Source organism: Hemibagrus wyckioides, linkage group LG24, assembly GCF_019097595.1.
Source record: "Hemibagrus wyckioides isolate EC202008001 linkage group LG24, SWU_Hwy_1.0, whole genome shotgun sequence".
In the NCBI taxonomy this organism is placed as follows: Eukaryota; Metazoa; Chordata; class Actinopteri; order Siluriformes; family Bagridae; genus Hemibagrus; species Hemibagrus wyckioides.
In genome coordinates this window covers 10563521-10589507 of record NC_080733.1, presented here as the reverse complement: position 1 = coordinate 10589507, position 25987 = coordinate 10563521, and the positions used below count along the sequence as shown (strand labels likewise).

At 39.3% G+C, this 25987-nt stretch overlaps 1 protein-coding gene across 1 annotated transcript; it reads left to right on the top strand.

Annotated features, from left to right (window-relative positions):
* The first annotated feature begins 602 nt into the window (after nt 1-602).
* Nucleotides 603-17954, top strand: galnt12 (UDP-N-acetyl-alpha-D-galactosamine:polypeptide N-acetylgalactosaminyltransferase 12). Its single transcript, XM_058377478.1, has 10 exons — nt 603-1582; nt 3842-4011; nt 4121-4310; nt 4601-4786; nt 5299-5416; nt 6965-7141; nt 13023-13154; nt 13244-13357; nt 13569-13724; nt 15137-17954. Exons 1-10 carry the CDS (start codon nt 1230-1232, stop codon nt 15281-15283), a joined length of 1743 nt encoding a protein of 580 aa, XP_058233461.1. The 5' UTR covers nt 603-1229; the 3' UTR covers nt 15284-17954.
* Nucleotides 17955-25987: the final 8033 nt, after the last annotated feature.

Below are 25987 nucleotides of genomic sequence, written 5' to 3'. Positions count from 1 at the left end.
CTTATCCCCTGAGTCACATTACGTGTAACTTGATATGAATAATTGGGTTAGCCTTTATAGTTTTCTATATTAAAATACTCTTTAGGGGTCATAAGATGATTAAGTAATTATTTAATTTGTAGGTATATGCAGTATTTCATCTTTCTGGACATTTTTTACTGAGCAGTCTGATTTGCTGTGATTGTCATCATACATTGTTAAACATGTCCAGATCTCTATTAAAAATATTGAATATATGCCATGTAGTGTCAGATGATATCGAATCATTATTTTCTTATCAGTATTGCATAGTATTGAACTGATACCAGATACTAATTGACGCATCTTAAAAAAAAAAAAAGAAAAAAAAAAGTATGACTCGTCATTCTTACATACATTTCATCAAGGAAATAGGGGGAAAACGTGCATTTATTCAACTTCAGGGTATTTTTTGCATTGTTGTCATGTTTATAAACCCCTTGGATGTGGACTTTTAAGTGGTATTATTATACTGCAGCAGCAGGGACGTCTAAGACTTTAACCTCGCTTGTAGGAAAACGGTTAAGCTTGGTCACGTGACGTGGCGTAACATTGTTGCCAGCTCACGCCCGGAAACAGTCGAGTGTTGTTGCAAAACTTTCTCTAGAGGGTCGACACTCCATAGTCATAAAGTTTTATTTACGGGGGGGGATAATAATAACACGAAGAGGTCAATTAAAGATAGGGGAAAAAAAAAGATTTGCGTCGACTTTGATTCGATATATTTGTACATGAAATGTGGGTTCCTTCCTCCTCCTCCTCCTCCTCCTCCTATCTCTGGTTCACGCCAAACTTCCTGGAAACCAAACTGAACACTTTCTCAGCAAAGTGCGGAAGAGTTCCTTATTACCTGCATCATTAAGGCGAGAGAAAACATTGGGGAAGTTAAAGGAGCTTGTGAATGGCGTAAAGAAGTTATGGCACCGGGGAGCGTTCAATGGCGCTGGACTCGTATTTTACACTGGATCTTCTGATATGTGACCTGGATTATTATTATTATTATTATTATCATTATTATTTCCAGTCTTGTTAGCAGAGATTTAATAGATCTAATAGTGTAAACACGCCCTTTCAAAGACAAGGCGGTGTTTCTATTAAAACGCATCAGCGTGTGGAAATGTCACCCTGAATCCAGTTCATAAAGTTTCAGCTGTTTTCTTAGACCCTTTTTAAAAAACCCATCCAAAACAACAGACCAGTCAAGCGCCACGATGGCACTATGCGGACGCAAGAGTCGCCCCAAGCTGCTGCTCTTCTTCATGTGTGTTACACTCTTCGGATATTTCATGTTTCACAAAAGTTCAGATGTGAGTCGGGCAAATCGTCGAGGAGTTTCATCTGATCTCAGCCCTGAGGATGATCATGAGCTCCTGCGCAGACCTGTGTATGAGAAACCAGCTTTAGATGTGGACGCGCTGGGCGAGATGGGGAAAGCCGTGAGACTGGAGCTGACTGGAGAGGAGAAGAGAAAAGAAGAAGAAAGTCTTCAGAAACATCAGATCAACATTTATGTGAGCGACAAAATCTCTCTCCACCGAAGATTACCTGAAAGATGGAATCCACTGTAAGTAAAAGTTTGCTTAACCCAAGTTTCTAATACTATACATCTTTCTTTTCCCATACATTTCATGCTCAGACATTCTTTCCAGTTCATTCCACAAATTCTCAGTGGGATTCATGCCATGGCCATTTTACTTTCACTTTTCTGCTCTTAACTTTTAGAGACATGTTTAGGAACACTGTACTGCTGAGAGACCTGATTGGGACCAATTTTGAACTTTCTGCTGCAGTATTTTGTCTAATAATCAGCCTTCCTCTTTCTTTTTAACACCAAAGAGCACCAGTTCCGTTTTCACTAAAAATCTTATCTCACATATAATGCAGTTATACCCTCAGGCTTCACAGCTGCGACGATGTTCTTCAGATTAAAAGGCACAACCCGATTCCTCGTATATACATTGATCAGGCATAAGATTATGACCACATGCACTGTGTGTTCTGACATCTTTCTATCAGAACCAGCATTAACTTCTTCAGCAATTTGAGCAACAGTAGCCGTCTGTTGGAACGGATCACACGGGCCAGCCTTCACTCCCCACGTGCATCAATGAGCCTTGGCCGCCCATGACCCTGTTGCCAGTTCACCAGTTTTCCTTCCTTGGACTGCTTTTGATAGATACTGACCACTGCAGACCGGGAACACCCCACAAGAGCTGCAGTTTTGGAGATGCTCTGATCCAGTCGTCTAGCCATCACAATTTGACCCTTCGTCAAACCCGCTCAAATCCTTACTCTTGCCCATTTTTCCTGCTTCTAATACATCAACTTTGAGGACAAAATGTTCACTTGTTGCCTAATATATCCCACCCACTAACAGGTGCCATGATGAGGATGTTCATGTTCATCCCTGCTCATAATGTTATGCCTGATCAGTGTACATCTGAACACCATGGCCAAACAATTTGTTATTTTCATCTGACTGTTTTAATGGTAGATGTACAACCTTACTTTTGCCTGGTATTTTCACTTCATTTTCTATGTTGTAACCTTAAACATTTGAACCTTCTGGGCCAAAGTTTGTCCATCAGTGGGAGTTGGACTACTGCTTAAAAGGTTGTGAGTTTGAATCCCAGGTCCACTTAGCTGCCACTGCTGGGCCCCTGCTCAAAGCCCTTAACCCTCAATTGCTAAGCTGTATAAAATGAGATCAATTGTAAGTTGCTCTTGATAAGGGCGTCTGCCAAATGCCCTAAATGTAAATGAGTTAATTTGTGCTTCCTTCCTTACCAATGCAATGTCTGTGGGCTCCAAAGTTTTTTAGATTTGCATACATTAGTCTGATATACAGATATTCCTGGTAAATTCACTTGTTTGGAAATTGCCTTTAGGGAAAAACTTAACTTGTTGAGGTTCACATTTTTGTCTGAGGTATTGGCTAAGTCGTGAATTTTCCCATGGTATCAAGGGCAAAATGGTCCTGGATCTAATTACAGCCAGAGGCAGATTTCCACTTAACTCCTAATGAAGACAACTGGCCAATAAGAAGCTTCCAAAAGTCAATACATCTCTTTCTCGAATCCTCCAGACTGTTTAAACTCACCTGATATAGTGAATTACAGTGATTTATTACAGCTTATTTTCAACTGTTTTTATTTATTTTTTTTTACATTTAGTGTAAAATATGGTATCCTTTTTTTTTTATTATTTATGTTTTTCTTACATAAATAATTTTTTGATTTAAAGGAAGTGTGTATATATATATACATACATATATATATATATATATATATATGTATGTATGTATGTATGTATGTATGTATGTATATATATATGTATGTATATATATATATATATATATATACATATATACATACTCATATATACTATATATATATATATAGCATCACACACTACCATATTGTTGTTAGTACTGAAAATGGAGAGCTATATGGTAAATTTATGTGACAAAATGGCCAGTGTATGAAGTAATAAAGACCACAGACCACTGAGAGTATTTTCAAGAAGTCTCACTCCTTCGCAGTGTCGTAGCCACGTAGTAACGAATTTGCATTCATCTTAGTGTTTGTTCTCTGGAATAATTTGAATATTGTTATACTAACAGTAGCTACAACTTCTGTCATTATCACAAGATTTATTAGGACATTTATGTCCCATCTAACATCACTGTAGGCCAGGGAGGGGCAACACCTTGAATTTCTAAGAAAGTTTTTATATTGATTGTAAACTGTTGCTCTTTCAAATGTTGTGTATTTGTGAGAATCAATAATAATCTCTAACCATGTTGTTGTCTTTCCATATTCAGATGCAAAAACCTGAAGTATGACTACCGGAGTTTACCCTCCACATCAGTAGTGATTGCCTTTTACAATGAGGCCTGGTCTACTTTATTGCGCACAGTGCACAGTGTTCTGGAAACCTCACCTGACATTCTATTAAAGGAGGTCATTCTTGTGGATGACTACAGTGACCGAGGTATGGAGGAACACCTACACTGTGTTAATTTCATCCTGTCAAATTTATACACAATCAGGATGTAAAAACAGAGAGACTTTTGTGTTAATTCTTCTGTGTGATTCTTTAGAGCATTTGAAGCAGCCTCTGGAGAAATACATAGCTGACCTGAGGAAAGTACGTCTGATCCGAGCGAGGAAGAGAGAGGGTCTGGTCAGGGCTCGGCTCCTGGGGGCCTCCATAGCCACAGGTGATGTGCTGACTTTCCTGGACTGTCACTGTGAGTGTCATGAGGGCTGGCTGGAGCCCCTGCTGCACAGGTAAGACATCCATCCATCCATCCATCCATCCAGTACCAACCAATATACATGCAAAGATTCATCATGACATCCATCCATACATTCAGTCAAACAACTAAACAATGTTTTATTCATTTTTCATTCTGTACATCTATCCATCAAACCAACAAACCATTGATCCATGTATGCATCTGTTTTTCAACTAAACATTCATTCATCTATCCTTTCATCATTCATCATTCTGTCCATCTATCTAACCAACCAACCAATCCTTGTACTATTCTTCATGTCCCTGTCTCTCTGTTGTGCAGAATAAAGGAGGAACCTAGCGCCGTTGTCTGTCCTGTAATAGATGTGATTGACTGGAACACATTCCAGTATCTGGGCAACTCAGGAGAGCCTCAGATCGGTGGCTTTGACTGGAGACTTGTTTTCACGTGGCACAGTGTTCCTGAATATGAGCAGAAACGCAGACAATCCTCTACTGATGTCATCAGGTGCATAACTCTGCTAGCGCAGTGTTAATATTTAAAGAACATTTATAAATAAAGCAATATTGTCATTCTGATCTAACAAATTGTAAAGAAGCTCTAGCTACTATTTGTGATTTTTTTTATGGTAGTGCCTGCCAAAGTGTGGTAGTTTGTAATGTAGTTATGATCTTGAGACAGAGCCAGAATACATACCATGCTGGCAACGCTGATAAATCCACCTCTGGGTGGAGAGAGACAGAGAAAGAAAGACACGTCTGGTTTAAGCCATGCCTCTTCATTTGAAATCAGGATATAGACACGGACATATGGAGCACTATAACAAACCTACTGGCATTACTTTACGCCCTTAGTGTAAACAGTTGTATCTTGCTACATCAACGTAGTGTAAATATCACCATAGCTAGCTCTCCGTAAAAATAGACTAAAAGTTTTTTTGTAGATTGTGAATACTATATTAATAACAGATAAACAGTAATTTAATGGATAATGAATAATTTAATGTTTTTTTGCTTTAGATCTCCAACCATGGCTGGAGGTCTGTTTGCAGTCAGCAAGAAGTACTTTCAATACCTGGGTACATATGACACGGGGATGGAGGTGTGGGGAGGAGAGAACCTGGAGTTCTCATTCAGAGTGAGTATGCTTGCATATCTATAGATCTGGAATAGCGCACAGAGTTCAGAAATCATCAGTCTATTATCTATACTTTACTTTTGGCTGTATAATTTGTGGACATGTGTCCAACACAACTATATGTGCTTGCTGAACATCCCTTTTTAAAACCCTGGATGTTAATATGGAGTTTGAGCCCCCTTTTCTGATAGAATAGCTTCCACCCTTCTGGGAAGTCTTTACACTGGATTTTGGACCGTAAATATTTGGTGGATTATCCCATTCAGAAACTTAAGAATAACTGAGGTTGGACACTGATGTTGAACACAGCCAGGCTTCCAATTTATACCAAAAGTGTTCGGTGTGGTGAGGTCAGAGCATAAGAAGATCACACAAGTTTTTCCACTCCAGCCAGGGCAAGCTGTCTCCATGGACCCCACATTGCGCACAATGATATTGTGGTGCATCATGTTTTGGCCTGTTCCAGTGAAGGGAGATCATAATGCTACAGCACACAAAGATATTCTAGATACGTTGTGTCTGATCTTATCTGTAAAGGACCAGTGTGGGTTCAGGTTTTAATTCCAGCCAAGGAGAGGCCATGCCACATCTACAAAGCAACGATCAACTGATTAAACAGGTTGAATCAGGTGAAGCTCCTGCTTGATTGGAATGAAAACCTGCACTCACACAATCCCTTTGCGTATAAGATTGGACATGCACATACACTGGGCATTTATAGATTGCAATATTTCTCCTAAATTCAAAATATAACTATTGTTATTTAGAGTGCATATTTAAAGGAAATGACAACACATCAACATAACCCAAGATCATGCAGTATTTGCAGAGCTTAATAACTCAAATAAAACAAAATGCAAATAATTTGTAAACAAACTGTGTTAATGCTTTGGCTAAATAACATTAAGCAAACATTGAACAACTCTTGATGACATTCCAGAGGTTTTCAGTAGGGTTCAAATCTGGAGATTGGGCAGTGGTCTCTTATTTTTTTTTTTTAAGAGCTGTATATTTCATATATATATCAATTAATCAATTCAATTTATAAAATGAGTTAATGATATGTATAAATAAATGAATGTTAAAAAGTTATATCTGATTTATTTCATGTAATGATGGTCTAACCTTTTATAAGTTACAGAACTTGCAGTAGATATCTATATATTCATATAGATTCATTCTGTTTCATCATTCAAGACCTGAAAGAATATTTCTTTGTACATTTGTGTTGCATGTCCATTGAACAGACAGTTTTAGAATATAAATTTTGTCATTATTACGCTTTGCTGCTCTTTGAAGGCATTAATTCTGAAGGCACATTTGCTTTATTTCTTTTGCAAGACTTTTGCACAGTACTCTAGGTTATCTTATGTTTTTCACCTTTTTTATCTTTTAGATTGTCAGTCTTTGGCATCCATATCACTGCTTCACCATACACATGTTCTCACTGTATAATGAGATAAAAATGTTATTAATCCTAGATGGGAAATAAAAGGAATGAGCCTTTACTGTGATATTTGTGAGACTAATTGTTGTTGCTTTTCCCAGATCTGGCAGTGTGGAGGGAGTTTAGAGATCCATCCCTGTTCCCATGTGGGCCATGTCTTCCCTAAAAAGGCTCCCTATTCACGCAGCAAGGCTTTAGCCAACAGCGTCCGGGCAGCAGAGGTCTGGATGGACAACTACAAGGACCTGTACTACCACCGCAATCCCCACGCTCGCCTGGTACGTTCACTGTCCTTGCTGTTTACATGTCCTTATTGTGGCTTGTCATCCCTTTGTTTCCTCCCAGTTTCCTCGGGCCCATTTATCACATTCGCGTCCTCTAAATGACAGCTCAACAACAGTGTAAACAGACCCTGATTGATTACAAGGTCTCAGAGAAATAAGATACAGATGCTTGGCTTAGCCCCACGCATATTCACGCAAGCTGTGAACATATTGAGTGACAGACAGCACTGAGTTCACTGCAGTCCTGAGGTGACGTTCTCCGAGCTCAGTGTACGATTACAAAGGTGAGAAGTGGCATCTCTCTTACAGTGCGTATGTCTTTGATTTGCCCTTGAGTAGTGTCTGTCTGTGTTTAAAGAAAGATGAGTGCTCTCATCCTCACATGGGATGATGTTGTGCCAGGAAAAATGGATAAAGTCAATAAAAAAGGGAAAAAACACAACAGCCTGTGCTGTTGTACGAAAATGAGGCAGTCTTGGATGGGTGTAAGTTGATGCAGCATGAAACGAACACATAAGTGGTTTCAATTTATTTAACATCACCACAGCAATATGGAAATAGTAACAATGTTTATCTACTTGTTATACTATATACTCTAATAGACTATAATTATAATCGTGAGGTGTGATGGCAGTGTGCTTTGTGATGAGCTGTGTTTTATATGCCACAGCTCCATAGTCTCTGGTTCGATTTTGAGCTCTGTTTACATTCTGTTTGGAGTTTTGTACATTTTCCTGTTTTTTTTTTGTGGGTTTCCTCCCACAGTCCGCATTGTGTAAATGAGTGTGTGATTGGTTGCTGTATAATTACCTAGAGTACCTTACCCGCTTGGTACCATGTTTTCTCGGATCCATTCACAACCAGGATAAAGCAGTTACCTAAGATGAAATGAATAACTACATAAATGTGTCCTATGTTTACATGGAACATATGTGCTGTCCGTCAACATAACATGAGAGAACATAAGTACATGAAGCCTTTAGTATCGACACACATACGTTACAGCACAGTGGTATTCTTTTCTTTGTTCACTTGCCCAACAGTGGAGCTTGGTGGTGCTGGGGCTTGAACCCCGATCCTCAACCCAGATGCTTAACCACTTGAGCTACCAGCGGATGTCAGTGGATCATTTCGAAAAATTAAAAACTCCGAGCATCAGGTACGGATCAGCTTTAGTACTCGTACTTGGTAATGGATTGGTACATATCTTTTGAAAGTCTTTACTTGCTGAGAAATTTGAATCGTCTCATTTATTTGGTATACAACCCACCAGCCATATACATTTCCCCCTGTAATCGCTTTTCATTCTGCAGTTGCGACCTAAAAATGTCAACGGTCAATGATGGGTTGATCCTCAACCTCTCTATTCAGTGTAAAAACTCTGGTCCAAGCAAACAGCTTAAAAAAAAAAAAAGGCCCAGTCACAATTATAAATTATTACGCATCTGCTTTTATGGTACCCAGGCACCCAGCTGGTCGTTTGGCCATTGCACTCTGATGAATCATCTTCTCATCAGTAGGGGAAGTCATCCATCACTACTCAGTGCTACTAAATAGCTCCAACTGGGTTCTGCTTCCAACAGCTGTCGCCTGCAAACAGCGTGTGCAGTGCTCCTCTGTGGGCCATAGCTCAGCACTCCATAGCGTCTGAGGTGGCAGGATTGTGTGCTGAGCATACACATTCAAGCAAACGAGCTCCTCGCCTCTAACTGCACTTCCTTATAGTATACGGGCGAGGCCACATCGCGATTATTCCTCATATCTAAGAGGTGATGAGGTGGCACTGTGTAGGCGTTTAGACGTCTGTGGCTTTGTGTCCGAATAATTGGTGGTTAGAATGTATTGTCCTGGCTGTTGTTTTTTTTATTTTTTTTTGTGTAGATGCCACTGCTGGGTTCAGCTATTTTGAAGGTTAGTGCTCATAGTAATGGATCTTAGCCTGTTTCATTTTTAGAGTATTTCCTATGGGCCAGCTTTCCGTATTCTGATTTCTCTTTGCCAGACGACATCCATAAGAATTATAGAACAATACAGCTTCATCTCAGGATCCCTTATAATGCTGAGCCATGCAGTCTTTTGCTCTTTAAAGCAGCCACATACTGAGAGATTATACTGGAATTTTACAAGCGATATTGTACTTGCTTCTTAAATCTCTTTTAAAGGTTAAACCTCACTTCATGTACTTTTGTACAATCCCTGTGTGCTCTGGAAGTCTGATCATAGTTCAGCAAGATTTCATGTACTGTACTAAGTGTATAACTGTGATGGCTACAAACTTGATATCCCAGATTTGTGGTATTTCTTTTAGAAAATATCTGCAAAGCGATTTGTTACAGGTGCGATGCCTTTGAGAAGTTTCTATATAAATAATACTGAAATGCTGACCTATACTCAGCGACTATATAGTCACATTATAAAAAAAAATAATAGCTTGAGTGTATGGTTCATCATTAAAGGAAATGTGTTTAATGTTATAGTATTAAATAATTGACATTTTTTATAGACAGTGTAACAATAAATGTAATCAGGAGGTAATTTTTTTTTTTCATGTATGACTGACATTGAAACACAGCGCTAATGTGCTTGATTTGCAGACGTAACAGGGAAGTAAGCCTCACTGTTTACATAATTGCCTGCATACCTTATGTACTGCATATCAGTTAGAAAGCACGTCAGAGCTAAAACATCCTCGTCTGTCAGGTTTTCATTTTGACCAGCAAGATGTTTTGGAATAATTGTCTCTGCGCAGGAGTATAGTGATGTTAAATACAAGCTTCTCTTTAACTTTTTGCCATTGTTTTCATACACCTGTACTCTGTGCTCCTTAAACACTCATTAAAAAATCTAGTGGAAAAGCATATGGTAGCACTACTTACATATGGTCTTATGCTTTAAATATATTTGCTTGTGTTTCTTCATCTGTAAGTTTCTTTGAATAAAAGAAAATGTAAATGCACCAATTACAAATTTGTTATGTTAGCTATCTATCAGGCTTTTCTATCATGAAACACTTAATTACTGTCCATCTTTTCCTGCAGAAGTTGGTCTTTTCCCCAAGTCACTGCTTCATATTCTTTTTCGAGTTTGCTAGAACGTTTACCAGAGAGCCTACTCTCTTTTTCTTGTTCACTTCCTAAACTGCACACAGTACATACAACTCCAATTAACCTATAAAGCCCTACATAACCTTGCTTCCTTTTGTCATTGTTCTTTGTCTTGTGCCATATAGGGCACATTTTTTAAACACGGAAACACAGGACTGTCTGAGAATGAATTTCATGCATCCAGTAACAATGTTCATAACACACCCCCAGGTTCAGCAGGATTTCCCTGCAGTGTTCCTTGGCAAATTAGACACTGTAAAAAAAAAAAATGTTTACTTAGCATTATCTAATACTCTGTTACCTGTTTTATTATCTTGCTGACAAAGCTCAATCAGCAGAGACATCGGGGAATTAGTCAACTCCATATTTTTGTGGAAAAGCTCGTTTACAGTCAGGTACAGAGTTTTACAGTCGATCTCTTGCTCCACATTTTAAATGCTTAAAATTCTTGAAATGATTTTGAGGACTGTGTATTTATGCATCGGAAAAAGAATGGAAGGCCATGTTCCCATCTATGAAAAGTCGCATTTGAATAGTACTTTGAAATGTATTAGTATTTTTCGGGTTCTCTCGGTGAAGAAGCCTGAGCCAAGCTGCCGACGCTACCTCTGAGCTGAATTCTGGGAAGGCAGTGAGTGAAAGCCTTCTAGGTCAAAATAAAGGATCTCACGGTCATAAGATAAGGACATAAACAAATGATGTCACTCAGTCAGCCCAGGATCACAGTCAGCCCAGGACAGAGAGTGCCAAGATGTATTCAAAGTATATCAGTTTGAGTATGTATTCCTCAGGAATATTCCAGCACAACCTTATATTTGGTAAAATTGCCTTTTTTGTAGGACACACAATCTTAGCTGTTTGGAAATTGAATTTTCTTCAGCTACTCGGCTTCTGTAAATGGCTGAGCTGCACAAGCTGTGTGGAGAACATACACAGGTGGCCTCTCCAGCAGGTTTACTTGTTATGATTTTATGAAACGTATCCCTCTCTGCGTGAATTGCTTTTATTTCTGCCAGTGAATTTGTGTTTTCTGGTGATGGTACATTTTGTCACTGTAGTGACGGGGAAAAAAAAAACCCATTTGCCTTTGTACTAAATCGACAAAAGAAATAATTCTCCACATGCAGCTCAGCTGTTTTGTATGAGCTTCATGAAAACTTTGACTCTATAACCTTTGGGAAGTGTTTAGTGTTCTTCGTCATTGCTAAAACAGCAGAATAAAAACAAACAAAAAAGCCCTCCCACTTTGAAGCAGCATCATAACAGAAGATTATGAAATCTACTATTTGTTTTGGTCCAGCTTAGATCAGTGGGTTCATTCGATGACTGTTGGGAGCTGAGAGTTTTTTGACGTTTACCCAGCTTGAATAGTTTTCAATAAACATTTTAATGTGTGTAGTTGAGGACACAGTTGCTTAGTAGTTAACCATTTTCTTCTCGGGTTGGGGGTTCGATTCCCAGCTCTCTATGTGTAGAGTTTGCATGATTCAGAAGTTTCTTCCATCTATTCTTTGTTCCAGACACACGCCTTGTAGCATCTCCAAATTGCCCAGGCGCCTGAGTGTGTATGTGTGTGTGTGTGTGTGCAGTTGTGTTTTGCCTTGTGCTCTGGGATAAGCTCCAGGCCCCCCAAAACCCTGAGTAGGATAAGCTGTTCCAAAAATGCAGGGATGGATAGAACTGTGTAGTTAGAGTACCATATATATATATATATATATATATATATATATATATATATATATATATTGTATATGCATTCATCACAACTAAATGGTAATGACACCAGTGATATACTGAAAAAACCTTTAGTATGACATGCATGAGCCAATTAACTAAAGAGATATTGCATTTTCTTGAACATGTAACAAGTAAAACCTCTCCTTTGCTCTGCTGTAATCTCACAGTGTTCTCCTCTGCTGGCTCGTCTTGCCCTGCTGTGAGTGGATTTATCCAAGGTTTCCGGGCATATCTGATGCTGATGGATAGAAACGAGATTTAGACACAACTAACTTTAGCTAGCAAAAGAAAATAATTGTTCTGGTTGCTTGCAATGTGTGGATCTCGTTATCTAATCTGTGTATTTTGTTCTCTAGCCTGTCAAACACACTTGGCTAGAATTCTACAGTCTACCTCATGCCTAAACACACAAAGCACTAAGGGTTACACACCAAGGGCAAGCAGACACCCTAAGTGAGTTTGAAATACAAAATACAGAGAAGTACACAGAGCTACAACTGTGTAACAGTACAAACTGCACAATAACCTTCTCATACTCTTAACACTCTTTCTCTGCCCTGATTGGTTAAAGCGTCTGTCTGTCACTATATAGTCAGAGTAATTTCTTGACTCGAAGTGTCTGAGTTGGTTTATGATATATGCTTGCAAGTTTTCCTGTAATTCTGACGGTGCTCACAGCATGGTCTTTAATGTGAAAATGTACTTTTTAGCCCTTAGTTCTGTGTTGTCTTTATGTAGCACCCAGGTCATGGAGGAACCTTGTTTTATTTGCATGTTGCATCAGCTCGATATGGTCAGAATGCCAGTAAAAGTATCAAAGCGACTCATTGCAGCTCATTAACTATATATAGTAACTAGTATGTTTTCCTCTGTTGCATTAATCCTATCACAAAAAAAATAATTTGAAGTAAAACTTTATTTTAATGCGCATCCAAAGAGCATATCACATTTTTAGTGACTTCGGCACTTTTCGTTACACATCTAAGCATAAAGATGCTATTGGACATTGTCATGAAATTAGTTTTCGTGTTTAGGAGGCATTTGGCGATGTGACGGAAAGGAAGAAGCTAAGGATGCGTCTTGGCTGTAAGGACTTTAAATGGTTCCTGGAGAATGTCTATCCAGACATCCATGTCCCAGAGGATCGACCCGGCATGTTTGGAATGGTAAAGTGACCAAGGATGTGTCTCTTGGTTTATAATTATACCTGCTTTTACTTCTCTCTTACTTTTTTTTATTCTCATCTTAATTCTAGCTAAAGAATCGAGGGATGTCTAACTATTGCTTTGACTACAATCCACCCAGTGACCATAACGTGGCGGGCAACAGGATCATTCTGTATCAGTGCCATGGCATGGGCCAAAACCAGGTAGGAAGCTTTTGGAAAAATTTCCACAATATGAGCAGAATTGCCTTCCACTGTAAATCTCCATCTCTGTGTTATTTTCTTCTCTCTCTTCTTTCTCGCTCTAATATTTATAGCGGTTAAAAAAACTTGTGTTTCTGATAATTAATAGATGTCAGTGAAACTCTGTGAATCCTAATGATCCTTCTCATGCGTTTGTTTTTTCTGTGAGCAGTTTTTCGAACATTCTTCAGAAAACGAGATCCGTTACAACACAAGGGAGCCCGCAGGCTGTGCCATGGCCGATCCCATCTCCACCTTCCTCAGCATTAATCTATGCCGAAAACCAGACCAGCCCGTCCCTGATGACCAGAAGTTTGTGTTCAGAGAGGTGAGACGTGACTCACTCGCCATCAGTGCTGTGGCATTAAAAAAAAAAAAAACATAGAAAGTTGAGAAACAGCAGGAGGCGTGTGGTACTTGAATTAGCTTCAGCAGGCATTTGATTATTTATATATGGTCACAGTAATGAGCAGCTTGGCATTTCTGAAACTGCAGTGAATATTTAGAAAAGACGCTTGGGAATATAGTTAGCAAACTCATTGCCATGAGAATGCTCAGATTTGCACTTTTGCTGACCATATGCTGATTAGTAGCATTACAGCTGGCCGGATATGACAGGATGCTGATCGTGGGAACATGCTTAATCTGCCGTAGTTTATAAACTCGAAAGTTTTTCTCAGTATTGTGAACAGTCAAATCCAGTGAGTGAGCTCAGAGTGACCCTGTAAGGCGGCGCTAAAAGAGACCAGTGTTTGTTGGATTTATAAGGGGAAGTGTGAAACTCTGGATTGCGTCGGTGCCTGTGATTGAGCTGGCCTGAGGCCTTGGAGCGCTTTCAGAGAGAAAGAGCAAACACACTGACATTCAGCCCTGTCATTCTGTAATTGATCGAACGAGGTGCCTTTGGCAAACCCTGCAGGGCGTCTCATTTAAAATCAACAGACAGCCTCTATTTATACTAGTGTGTAATGTTTTTAATTAATTGTTGTACTTTAAGAAGATAAACATAAAGATTTTCCTGAAACAACACAGAAATGGAGAAATCACATTAGATAGTTTAGCCAGTTTCCACTGGATTTTGGAGCATGGCTGTGAGGATTTCCCCTTTTTAGTCTCAAAAGCATTAATGAGGTTGGAGCATTTCAGTTCATCCCAAAGGTGTTGAGGTCAGGGTTGTGTGCAGGATACTCGATTTCTCTTACTTCAGCCATGGAAAAACATGTTTTCATGGACCTCACTTTGTGCACACGTGCATTGTCATGCTGGAACAGGTTTGAGCCTCTTCAGTTCCAGTAAAGGGGAGTTGTAATGCTATTGCAAACATCTTATACAATCGTGTGCTTCCAGCTTTGTGTGAAAAGATTGGAGAAGGCCCATGTAGGTGTGTGAGAGTCAGGTCCACTACATTTTATCTATAATAAAATGTCAAAATGAATGTGAACAAATGTTTTTACTTGGATTTTTATGAGGCTGCTACAGTGCTACATATGCTCTACATGTCACATGTGCAGCATCCAAAAAGCATAATTGCTGTTTATTGATTAGCTCAGCAGCTGACTTCAGGTAAGCTGCTATTCTGTTCCTATCTCAGTACAACCAAATAGATCCAAATTATTTTCTTGTATAATTAAATATGAAATTAGATTTAAAAAGATTTGTTCACCATCTTTGCTGGGTTGTGAAGTGTGAAGCAGTGGTAGGTATTACAGCCAGAATCCTTTATATCTTCTGCTTTAACAGGATGGGACTCTGTACCACGTCCAAACTCAGAAGTGTGTCGAAGCTGTGCAGCAGGTGGACAACGACAACCCGGGTCCTGCTCTCCGCCCGTGCAGCGGCTCATCACACCAGCAGTGGTTCTTTCAGGAGAGGACACATATTTTATAGGGAAACCTCACAGCACTTTCTGTACAGCTCCAGATGTTGTAAGGACATCTGACATGATGATCTACAAGACTCTCTGCTGTGACTTCCTCATATACAGATACATAGACAGATACATTTTGATATAAGATAGTCAAGATTCACTCTTTATTTATAATCTAATGTAAAACACCTTTACAACTGCTGCAGCTTTGATGGATTTAGAGCAATGACTTATTTCGGTATACTGGTCACTGCCTCCTTTCAAATGTTTTGGAGCTCACATTTTGAAGTAATTGAATTGAGATCATTGATTTTTCTTAATTCAGTGCAATCGATCTTCCTCTTCCTCAAATCAAATGCTGACTGTTGCTGGCCGATATGCATTCAATACGTTTAAATAGTTTTTTTCTAAAGTAACCTGGGAAACATTATTGGAGTCGTGGGTAGGATCGGTTTCTTACTTCTGATCTCTGTTTGGCTTTGTGGGTTTGGTTTGGGGCTTCCAGTTTCCTTACACCTCCACTTCCTGCTGTTAAATTGGAAAATAGGCTAAATTGCGGCCAGGTGTTAATAAGTAAATGTGTTTATATAATCTTCCAGTGAACCGGTTCCTCGTTCAGGGTGCATTTCTGCCTCAGATGCAGTGTAAGTACATCTAGTCGAGACTTATGGTGTGCCTCAGAACTGGGATCCTGCAGAACACAACAAAATTGTCATGGGACAAACAATAGCAGAAAAACAAAGACCATGTTTTGTAATTTGCTGTGTATTTGCTGTGCTTATTTATGACATGCCGGCAGTGCTGGCATTTCTACCTCTGGGTTTAGTGTAGTGTTTCTAAGGGAATACTGACTGCCTTCTAGGTCTTGTTTGTTTTAAAAATCCGTCCTGGTTTAAACCGTGCCCACTTTGGGTGTAAATCCGAATACAGATCATATGAATATCTTATTATTCGTTCAATATAATTAGATGAATTGCACAGATATAGATACAGATAACTCCTGTTTACTGAAAAAATGCACTATGTGGGTACTGTAGACCAATTTTAAAGTCATATTCGCTTGTTTTTTTGGCAGCTAGGTCACTTGATAACATTTTTTTTGGCTGGTTAGAAGATTGAACATCTGCAGTGGTGCAGGCTCTAACACTGAGGCAATACTTATTACAAACCACTTGATGGTGCCAACTCCTCCGTGTTCTTCAGCATTCGAGAGAAAGCTGGTTTAAACATTCCAGATTGCTGTAGTTCAGATTTAGGGCTTTAATAGTAGCCTTTACTATGCATATGCTGATCTGCTGATTAAAATAGAACATGGTGGAACGTATACAGTTATAAAAGAACTTTGTAATACAAGGGCAAATGTATACATATGTATTTAATGGCTAAATACAGACTTTAACCTTCTTTTCTATTGAGTGATCACTGAGGTCAGTGATGATGGGTGTGGAGTATATGGATTAAGTTTAGATTGCTGTTGGTCAGATGCATGTTAATGAATATGCAATAAGTGACCGTAATTGGTCACTACACGCTGTAAGTTCTTTATTAACATCTGTTCATAAATGTTGAACATTTATTACTGATATCCTAACTGATATTGTGCATCACAGAACAGCTGTTTCTTTTCTTATTTATAGTTTGTTTTTTAAAGTTATGGGTGCCTTAACTGGTTATAATGTGATTCAGTGTTCTGAGACATAGATTTTGATTACGTTTAATCATGTGCCTAATCTGGATTAAATGAATGAGATGGCAATTTACAGAACTAAACATATATCAGGAACTGTTTATTCAGACTGACCGGTGACCTTTTGAGATACTACGCAGATGTTCATAAAACTTCCAGGGATAAACAGGTGGTTGTCAGCTTGTTTATCTGTGGATTTACACTGGAGCACCGAGAGACCTTGTGCTGTCGATCAAGTCTCAAAACACAGGATTCATCAGACGGTGAGAAGAAATACGACCTCTGGACAGTCGCCTGTAATGCTGATCTCCTGAAGAAGCGTCTTATGATCTGAAAAACAAATTAATGTAACTTTTCGTTAACAAATATTACATTGTTTTTGATGATTTATTCAGTGGCCTGATACTGATGTCTGATACTGAGGTAGCTATTGATTTAGCTACTATCTAATATAGCTGGTTTTGTTAGGGGCTTTTGATTTTGTTTGTGCACTTTTTATGTGAACCACCATCACAGTGAACAGAAATGCCAAGCTTCTCCTTCACAGTTCAGGTTTCTTTACTGGAACCTAAACTGCAGGTCATGGATGCTGTATATTAAGTGACCTTAACGTATCTGTAATTAAGCCTTTAATTCCATGCATTTCTTACATTTTTTTGGTGTATTGGTCTGTATGAAGGAGAACATGATGTTCATTAGTTTTGTACTTTGAATTTAACTTAAGAAATTAGTGGTGGCTCAAGTGGTTAAGGCTCTGGGTCGTTGACCGGAAGATCAGGGGTTCAAGCCCCAGCACTGCCAAGTTGCCACTGTTGGGCCCTTGAGCAAGGCCCTTAACCCTCTCTGCTCCAGGGGCGCCGTATCATGGCTGACCCTGCGCTCTGACCCCAACCTCCAAGGATGGGATATGCGAAGAAAGAATTTCACTGTGCTGTAATGTATATGTGACAAATAAAGGCTGTTTCATTTCATTTCTTTGAACATTAAAGAAACTTTTCAAGTAACACTATGCAATCCTGAAATGCTCGATTTGTTTTGTGTGAGAACATGCACTTTGCTCATGTTTTCTAGAAACTAAAGAACATTCAACTTTTCAGCCCAGCATATTTTTTGAGAAACCTTTTACACTCATTTACATGGTTTACTTGTAAACTGATTATGGATATAGACTAGACTATGTTGGCATTATGATGACATTTTCTCCGAAGTTTAGTACGAGTGCATGTTTTACCCTGGGGATGCTGGAAGGAAAGGCAAAAGTATTAAACCCCTTAATCCTTTATTTTCTCTCATTGCTCAACCTTTGATTTGACTATTTTTACCTAGTTTTTGGTGCGGTTATATGTGGTTTGAGTCCTCATTTGCAACGGAGTCTTCGAGGTTGAAACATGTGCAGCTTGTGCCCTGCAGTCCTTCCTCATGACTCATTCATGACGTGTGTCTGCTGGTATCTCACACACTGTGTGGGTCTCCTTTGTTCGATGCCATCCGCCTCACACTCGGGTGGTGGTGTTGGGATAAGAAGCCCCCCCATTGCTGATCTGTTACAGTACACACCGCGGGGCTTTCAACAGAGGGGGCCAAGAACCTCTTTTTACCTTGCTACTGAAAACAGAGCTCAGCCTTTGTCTCCAAGTGTTGCATTAAATCCGAGGAGGTGGTGGTGCCAGTCTCTTAAAGAACTTAGGTGACCATGTTAATGCTGTGTCAACGTTAAGGTGTCTATGTGGCGCTAAATGGGATTATACCCATCATGCACCAGTTTGTAGCCTAAGAAAACTACAGTTAGGAATGGAAATGATCTTTGTGCTAAACACAGCTCACACCTCAGAATGATCCATTTGGGAGCTTTGATATTGAGGCAGCTTGCTCGCCTACATGCCATGTGTTGTGTAACAGGCTCTGTGCACACCCCGAACCTCTCTCCTCTTTCAAATGATGAGCAGTGGAGGCGACTGAGGGACCCGTCTACGTTCTCTTACTGATAACACTGCTTTACCTTATTTTCTTTGGCCAGCGCTGTGTTTTCTGGAAAGACATACTGTATACATGTGTTGTTTGACTTGGGTGAATGTGTATGCAGGAAAACACTGAGGAGAAATTTTGTATAGTACGCTATTTCCTTTGTACAGCAGATTCTTCACCTTTAGTGTCAAAACCTGTAAATTACAGATTTCCTCAGTAATTACATGTCAAATTTCTCAACTTTACCAGTTATAAGTGCAACATGTGTTTGCTGTAAATCTAGACGGTTTACACAGTCAATACATGAAGTAAACATTTGGACTTCTACACAAAAAATCTTGTTGCCATAGCAGCGAAGAGACAAAACAATTCAACAGCAGCAGGGAGTTCTGCGTTCATCCATTTTCAGAGTACTGTTAATGATTGAAAAGTTATTATATTTATCTCAGTGTAATTGACATTGTTCTGAGGTTTGATCGTTAATGGAAATCCTTTTTTTTGTCTGTTTTTGCATCACTCTGTCAACCTACAAGTGATGTAATGATGAGCAGGGTCAGGATCTTTGATAGACTACTTGTCTGTAGTAAGCTAGCTTTATAAACATTGACAGTGAGTATGCACTGAAGTAATCTGACTGCAGGAAAAACAACTAGGTAAAAAGACTTACAGGAAATTAGAACAAGTCAAATGAAAGCCATTAGTTTCTTTATATTTTCCTGTAGCAAGAAGGGATTTCATGCCAGTTTACAAATCAACTAGACGAAGTATTTCAGTAAGGAAGATAAAACATAGTGAAGGTGTTATATGGCTTGTCTAAAGTTATAAGGGACAATTTGCCCACTATTACAATCTTCATTTAGTTAAAAATGACCCATCATACATTTGAACCATTTCTAGTTAACCTTAAATGCTGTATAATGTCATTAAACATCATGTATTTCTTTTTGTCGCTTATGTTATAGCACGTATAAATACTCATCCCCTTCACCGCCTATCCTTTTTCTCTCTCAAAGTGAATCAGAGAGAAAGCAGTTTCTACCTTTGTTCTTCTTCTGAGTGTTGCATTAAAGCATTTCCCAAATGTTGATTGTAGATGTCAGTGAAAGCCTGACCTGGCTTTCTGATGTTCTGTGGTGTTTCTATGCCTGTTACACCATTAAGTTTGATACAGCTCTCAAGGGTCGCGATTGCATTATCAGATTCACTTCCACAGCCTATTCCTTTTGGCTTTTTCACTCTTCCGGCTTACTTAAACTAACGGTGCGCCTTATAAATCTGTCCATTTCTTACCAGTGGCCCCCTCTTTCAATTTTACAGAGGTTTTTTTTTTTTCCTTCATATTTCCATAGATTTGAGGGGTTTTCAAACATCTTTTTAAAAGACTGGAACATAGATTTGCATCCTTTATATCTGAACACTGCAGAGTTTTTACAGACAGTCTCTAGGCAGGGCTTCACTATAAAGCCTTTTCAGCAGGAAAAAATCTCCATTAACAGAGTAATTTAGTGCGGAATTAGGCTGTATCCGGCAGACTGGCCCAGAACAATAATGCAATCATTCAGCGTACTTCATTTATTCTTGATGGTCAGTGGTCTGTCCCTAACTGTCTTGGCCATTATTGATTATGTCTGTCTTTGCCTTATTAGAGCTTGACATCTTGAAAGGTCTTCCAGAGAGACAGTACAAAGAAAAGTCATGCAATGTGGTGAAGGGGAGCAGACATCCTTCAGAAACAGGTGATGTTTTTTCTCTGCTGTAGTTTTTTTTCCGTGTCTTTGGTTAAAACACAATATTTGATCTAGTATTAAGTTCTGAAGGTATAATTGCTTTGCTAGTACCAGACTTTAAATGCTGCTCTGAGTGAAAGTTCTTTCTATTGTTTTATGCCATCAAAGTATCCATGCAATTATCCTTATATCAGTGTTGGGCAGGCTATGTTTGAAAGGTAGTTAGCTTTGCTACAAGTTATGCTTTGTGTTACAAATATATTTAAAAGAAAATGTAGTTATTTACACTAAAGCATGCCATAACTAGATTAGATTAGATTAGATTAGATTCAACTTTGTCATTGCACATAGTTACAAGGCAACGAAATGCAGTTAGCATCAAACCAGAAGTGCAAGTTAGCAGTGCAATATGAACATATATACAGATATATATAAATAAAAGCTATATATAGATTGAATTTACAAAATAAAAAATGTGTGTATATATATATATATATATATATATATATATATATATATATATATATATATATATATATATATATATACACTATATTGCCAAAAGTATTCGCTCACCCATCCAAATAATCAGAATCAGGTGTTCCAATCACTTCCATGGCCACAGGTGTATAAAATCAAGCACCTAGGCATGCAGACTGTTTTTACAAACATTTGTGAAAGAATGGGTCGCTCTCAGGAGCTCAGTGAATTCCAGCGTGGAACTGTGATAGGATGCCACCTGTGCAACAAATCCAGTCGTGAAATTTCCTCGCTCCTAAATATTCCACAGTCAACTGTCAGCTGTATTATAAGAACGTGGAAGTGTTTGGGAACAACAGCAACTCAGCCACGAAGTGGTAGGTCACGTAAACTGACGGAGCGGGGTCAGTCAATCGCTACAGACCTCCAAACTTCATGTGGCCTTCAGATTAGCTCAAGAACAGTGCGCAGAGAGCTTCATGGAATGGGTTTCCATGGCTGAGCAGCTGCATCCAAGCCATACATCACCAAGTGCAATGCAAAGGATGCAGTGGTGTAAAGCACGCCGCCACTGGACTCTAGAGCAGTGGAGACGCGTTCTCTGGAGGGACGAATCGCGCTTCTTCATCTGGCAATCTGATGGACGAGTCTGGGTTTGGTGGTTGCCAGGAGAACGGTACTTGTCTGACTGCATTGTGCCAAGTGTAAAGTTTGGTGGAGGAGGGATTATGGTGTGGGGTTGTTTTTCAGGAGCTGGGCTTGGCCCCTTAGTTCCAGTGAAAGGAACTCTGAATGCTTCAGCATACCAAGACATTTTGGACAATTCCATGCTCCCAACTTTGTGGGAACAGTTTGGAGCTGGCCCCTTCCTCTTCCAACATGACTGTGCACCAGTGCACAAAGCAAGGTCCATAAAGACATGGATGACAGAGTCTGGTGTGGATGAACTTGACTGGCCTGCACAGAGTCCTGACCTCAACCCGATAGAACACCTTTGGGATGAATTAGAGTGGAGACTGAGAGCCAGGCCTTCTCGTCCAACATCAGTGTGTGACCTCACAAATGCGCTTCTGGAAGAATGGTCAAAAATTCCCATAAACACACTCCTAAACCTTGTGGACAGCCTTCCCAGAAGAGTTGAAGCTGTTATAGCTGCAAAGGGTGGACCGACGTCATATTGAACCCTATGGATTAGGAAAGGGATGTCACTTAAGTTCATATGCGAGTCAAGGCAGGTGAGCGAGTACTTTTGGCAATATAGTGTATATATATATATATATATATATATATATATATATATATATATATGTATGAATATACAGTATAAAGTGAGCAAGGATGGTTATTGTGCATAGAAAAAATAATGTACAGAATAGTTGTAAATTTACAGATATATATGAATGTGCGGAATAAGAAATATACAGAAATTATATATAGATGAATTTACAGTGTATGCAATAGTATGAAATATACATATGAATAAATATGAATAACTTTACAGCTGGATGGATATGCAGGGAGTATACATACACACACACACCTATATACCTATATGAATATACATATCTATGTGCAGACTATACAAACGAATGTACAGAGAGTATTTACAGAGATATATTACATCACTGCTGGGTTTATCAGTGTGTGGGGGGAAGTTACTGTCCCTGTAAGGAGGTTAGTGAAGCTGAGTTCACTAAGGTAACCACTGTGGGATAAAAACTGTTCCTTAGCCTGCTGCTTTTGGCTTTTAGGCATCTGAACCTTTTTCCAGAGGGAAGGAGAGAAAACAGTTGTGCAGGGTGAGAGGAATCCTTCACGATGCTGCGAGCCTTACGCAGACATCGTTTCTTATAGACGTCCTCAACGGCAGGGAGTGGGGTCCCAATGATGCATTGGGCAGTTTTCACCACCCTTTGAATCGATTTACGGTCCGAGACAGAGCAGTTCCCGTACCAGACTGTAATACAGCTGGTTAGGATGCTCTCTACTGCACAATGGTAGAAATTGTTCATTATGTCCGTAGAGAGGTGATTCTTCCTCAGTAATCTCAGGAAGAAGAGACGCTGGGATGCTTTCTTGAGCAGACTGGAGGTGTTGGAGAACCAAGTTAAGTCCTCAGAGATGTGGACCCCCAGGAACTTGAAGCTGGTAACACGTTCAACCATCGTCCCGTTGATGTACACAGGAGAGTGTGTGTTACCCCTTCTGCTCTTAAAGTCCACAATGAGCTCCTTGGTTTTACTGGTGTTCAGGAGCAGGTTATTGTCAGCACACCGCTCGGCCAAGTGCTTTACCTCTTCCCTGTAGTTTGTCTCATCGTTGTCATTGATGAGTCCAATCACTGTTGTTTCGTCTGCAAACTTTATTATGGTATTAGAACCATGCACAGGGCTGCAGTCATGTATGTACAGTGAAAACAGGAAGGGACTCAGTACACAGCCTTGTTGGACGCCAATGTTCAGTATGATGGTTGAGGAGAGAGAGTTATTGGATTTTACATTGTGTGGCCTGTTGGTCAGAAAATCCAGTATCCAGCTGCATAGAAAGGTGTTGATACCAAGATCAGCAAGTTTCCTAATCAGCCTGGAGGGGATGACTGTGTTGAATGCCAAGCTGAAGTCGACAAACAGCATTCTTGTACAGGTGTTCTTGTTGTCTATGTGGAAGATTTATCCATGATTGATTTACCACTTTAGTAGATGACAATCACTGTACATTTGTCCTCAATTAATTATTATTAAAAAAAAAATTACATATAATATTATATTGAGTAATTATAATGAGTTTTTTTATTCTTCATAACAACAACAACAATATTCTTCTTCTTGTTCTTCTTCTTCTTACTACTAGTAGTAGCATTAGTAGTAGTAATATTAGAAGTGGAGGTCTAATACATAGAAGAAAGCTATAATTAAAGCATGCATTCCGTATTAATTATGCAGTTCATGTATAATAGTTTGTAGGTGAGTACAGCGTGGTTCACATACAATAGTTCCAGCTAAATAATCTAAATAACCTTAACCTTGACCCAAATTTACATTAACTTTACACAACACAGAAACGACCAGAATCCAGAAAACTAGGCCAAAAATGATAAGGCCAGGTTTACTTGTTGTTAGCCTTTACCTGAGAATTCCTTGTGCTTTGCTCTGACATGATCTGACATGAAATATATTACCTGATGAATATAAAGAACAGAATGTATAGATTAAAACGAGGCTACTTGCTTTAAAACAGAGCAAGACTTCCACTTTACTATTGCTATGTGTAATGGCTGGTACTGTTTACAATGCAGCTTGTATCCTTCTGTATAATGTCACCGTGTTGAGAGGAAACTGAAAGTCTGTGGCATGTAATAAACCAAATGAAACAGCAATCAATCTTGGGCAAAAGAGCCTGTATCTTGGATGGATTTACCATTAGAGGCTTATAGACTTGTTAAAGGTCAAAGTGAATGAGAGCCTATTTTTTCTGTCGTTCCAGAAGCACAATACCTTTTCAGTGCCTGTAACAATCCAATGATATTTCTTAGTAAAAACTAGAAGTTTCCTCCTTGTTCAATGTATTGGAGACTAATTAGGGAGTAGTTATTGGAAGTGAACTTTTCCAGTGTGTGTCCATGTTGTGGGAAACCAACAGACTGCCTACGATTTTTGCTCCACAGCCTTAAAGAGCTCTTCAGAAAGCAACCTCGCTCAGCTTTTCAATGCCTCCGCTAATCCTGGATACTCACAGGAAGCCAATGGAGCCATGAAGGACACTCAACCATCAAAAGAGAGTATTTTCACACCATCCTTGCCTGATGTATCAAATCTAGTGTAACCTTGTCATGATTCAGCTTCCCTACAGGGGGCACTGAGTTATGCAGAGACCCTGTTTATCCGCAGCATAACAGCAGCTGAGCTTGTGTGTGGTCAGAGGAGATATAAATGCTTGGGGTGCTTGCATTACTATGATTATCTGGACTGTTTGCTGGCACATATACAGCAAGGCAGGATGGACGGCTTTAGCTGTAGAGTTTTCTACAGCAAACTGAAGAGCATGCAGGAACAGAAATATACAAAGACGGGACACAGAAACAGTCCTCAGCTCCAGATCCAATCTGCTGTATTGCCAGTGGAGGGTCATAAATGTTGCGGCTTCAGAGATAAGAAGATGAATTTGATCTGCATGTGGTTGCAGACAATGCAGATATCAGCTGTGCCTGAATAGATAAAATAAAGTGACATAAAACAGCCACACAATGAATTGTACTGGGATTTATTTGTTGTATGCTGTATGTAGAGTATTGTTTTAGATTTCAGGAAATGAACTCAAATATTCCTTTCTATTTCAGCATAGCATTCAGTAGACACAGGAATGAATCATTGTACAGACTTCCGGGCCTACCATACAACCATTAAAATATAGAAATGTTTCTGTTTTCACTATTATTAACCTTAGAATTCAAAAGTTCATGAAACAAATGAAAACTGTATAATATTAATGATGAGGTACAGTACATGACATTTATAGTATCACTGTTTGAAATCTCAATAAAGTGAGGCAAATCATTTCCATGGTGACAGGGAGACGAGCACAGTCAGAATGCATATCACACTTGTAGGGCAAAGTATGGAGTCTGCTCATCTTTCCAAGCCAAAACGAATGTTCTTGGCACTTCCTGTCAAAACAAGCATGTTTCGCTTTCAGTGGGGGAAAAATTCAGTCGACACGTTTGGAACAGCCTGTTTCGTGGTTGATGGAGGATCATTCTCCGCTCAGTTTAAACCAAATGCTTGTGCATAGAGCACATGTTTTAATTCAGGTATTTATTCAAGTGTACAGTGAACTCCAGAATTATTGCCATCCTGGGCAAGAACGAT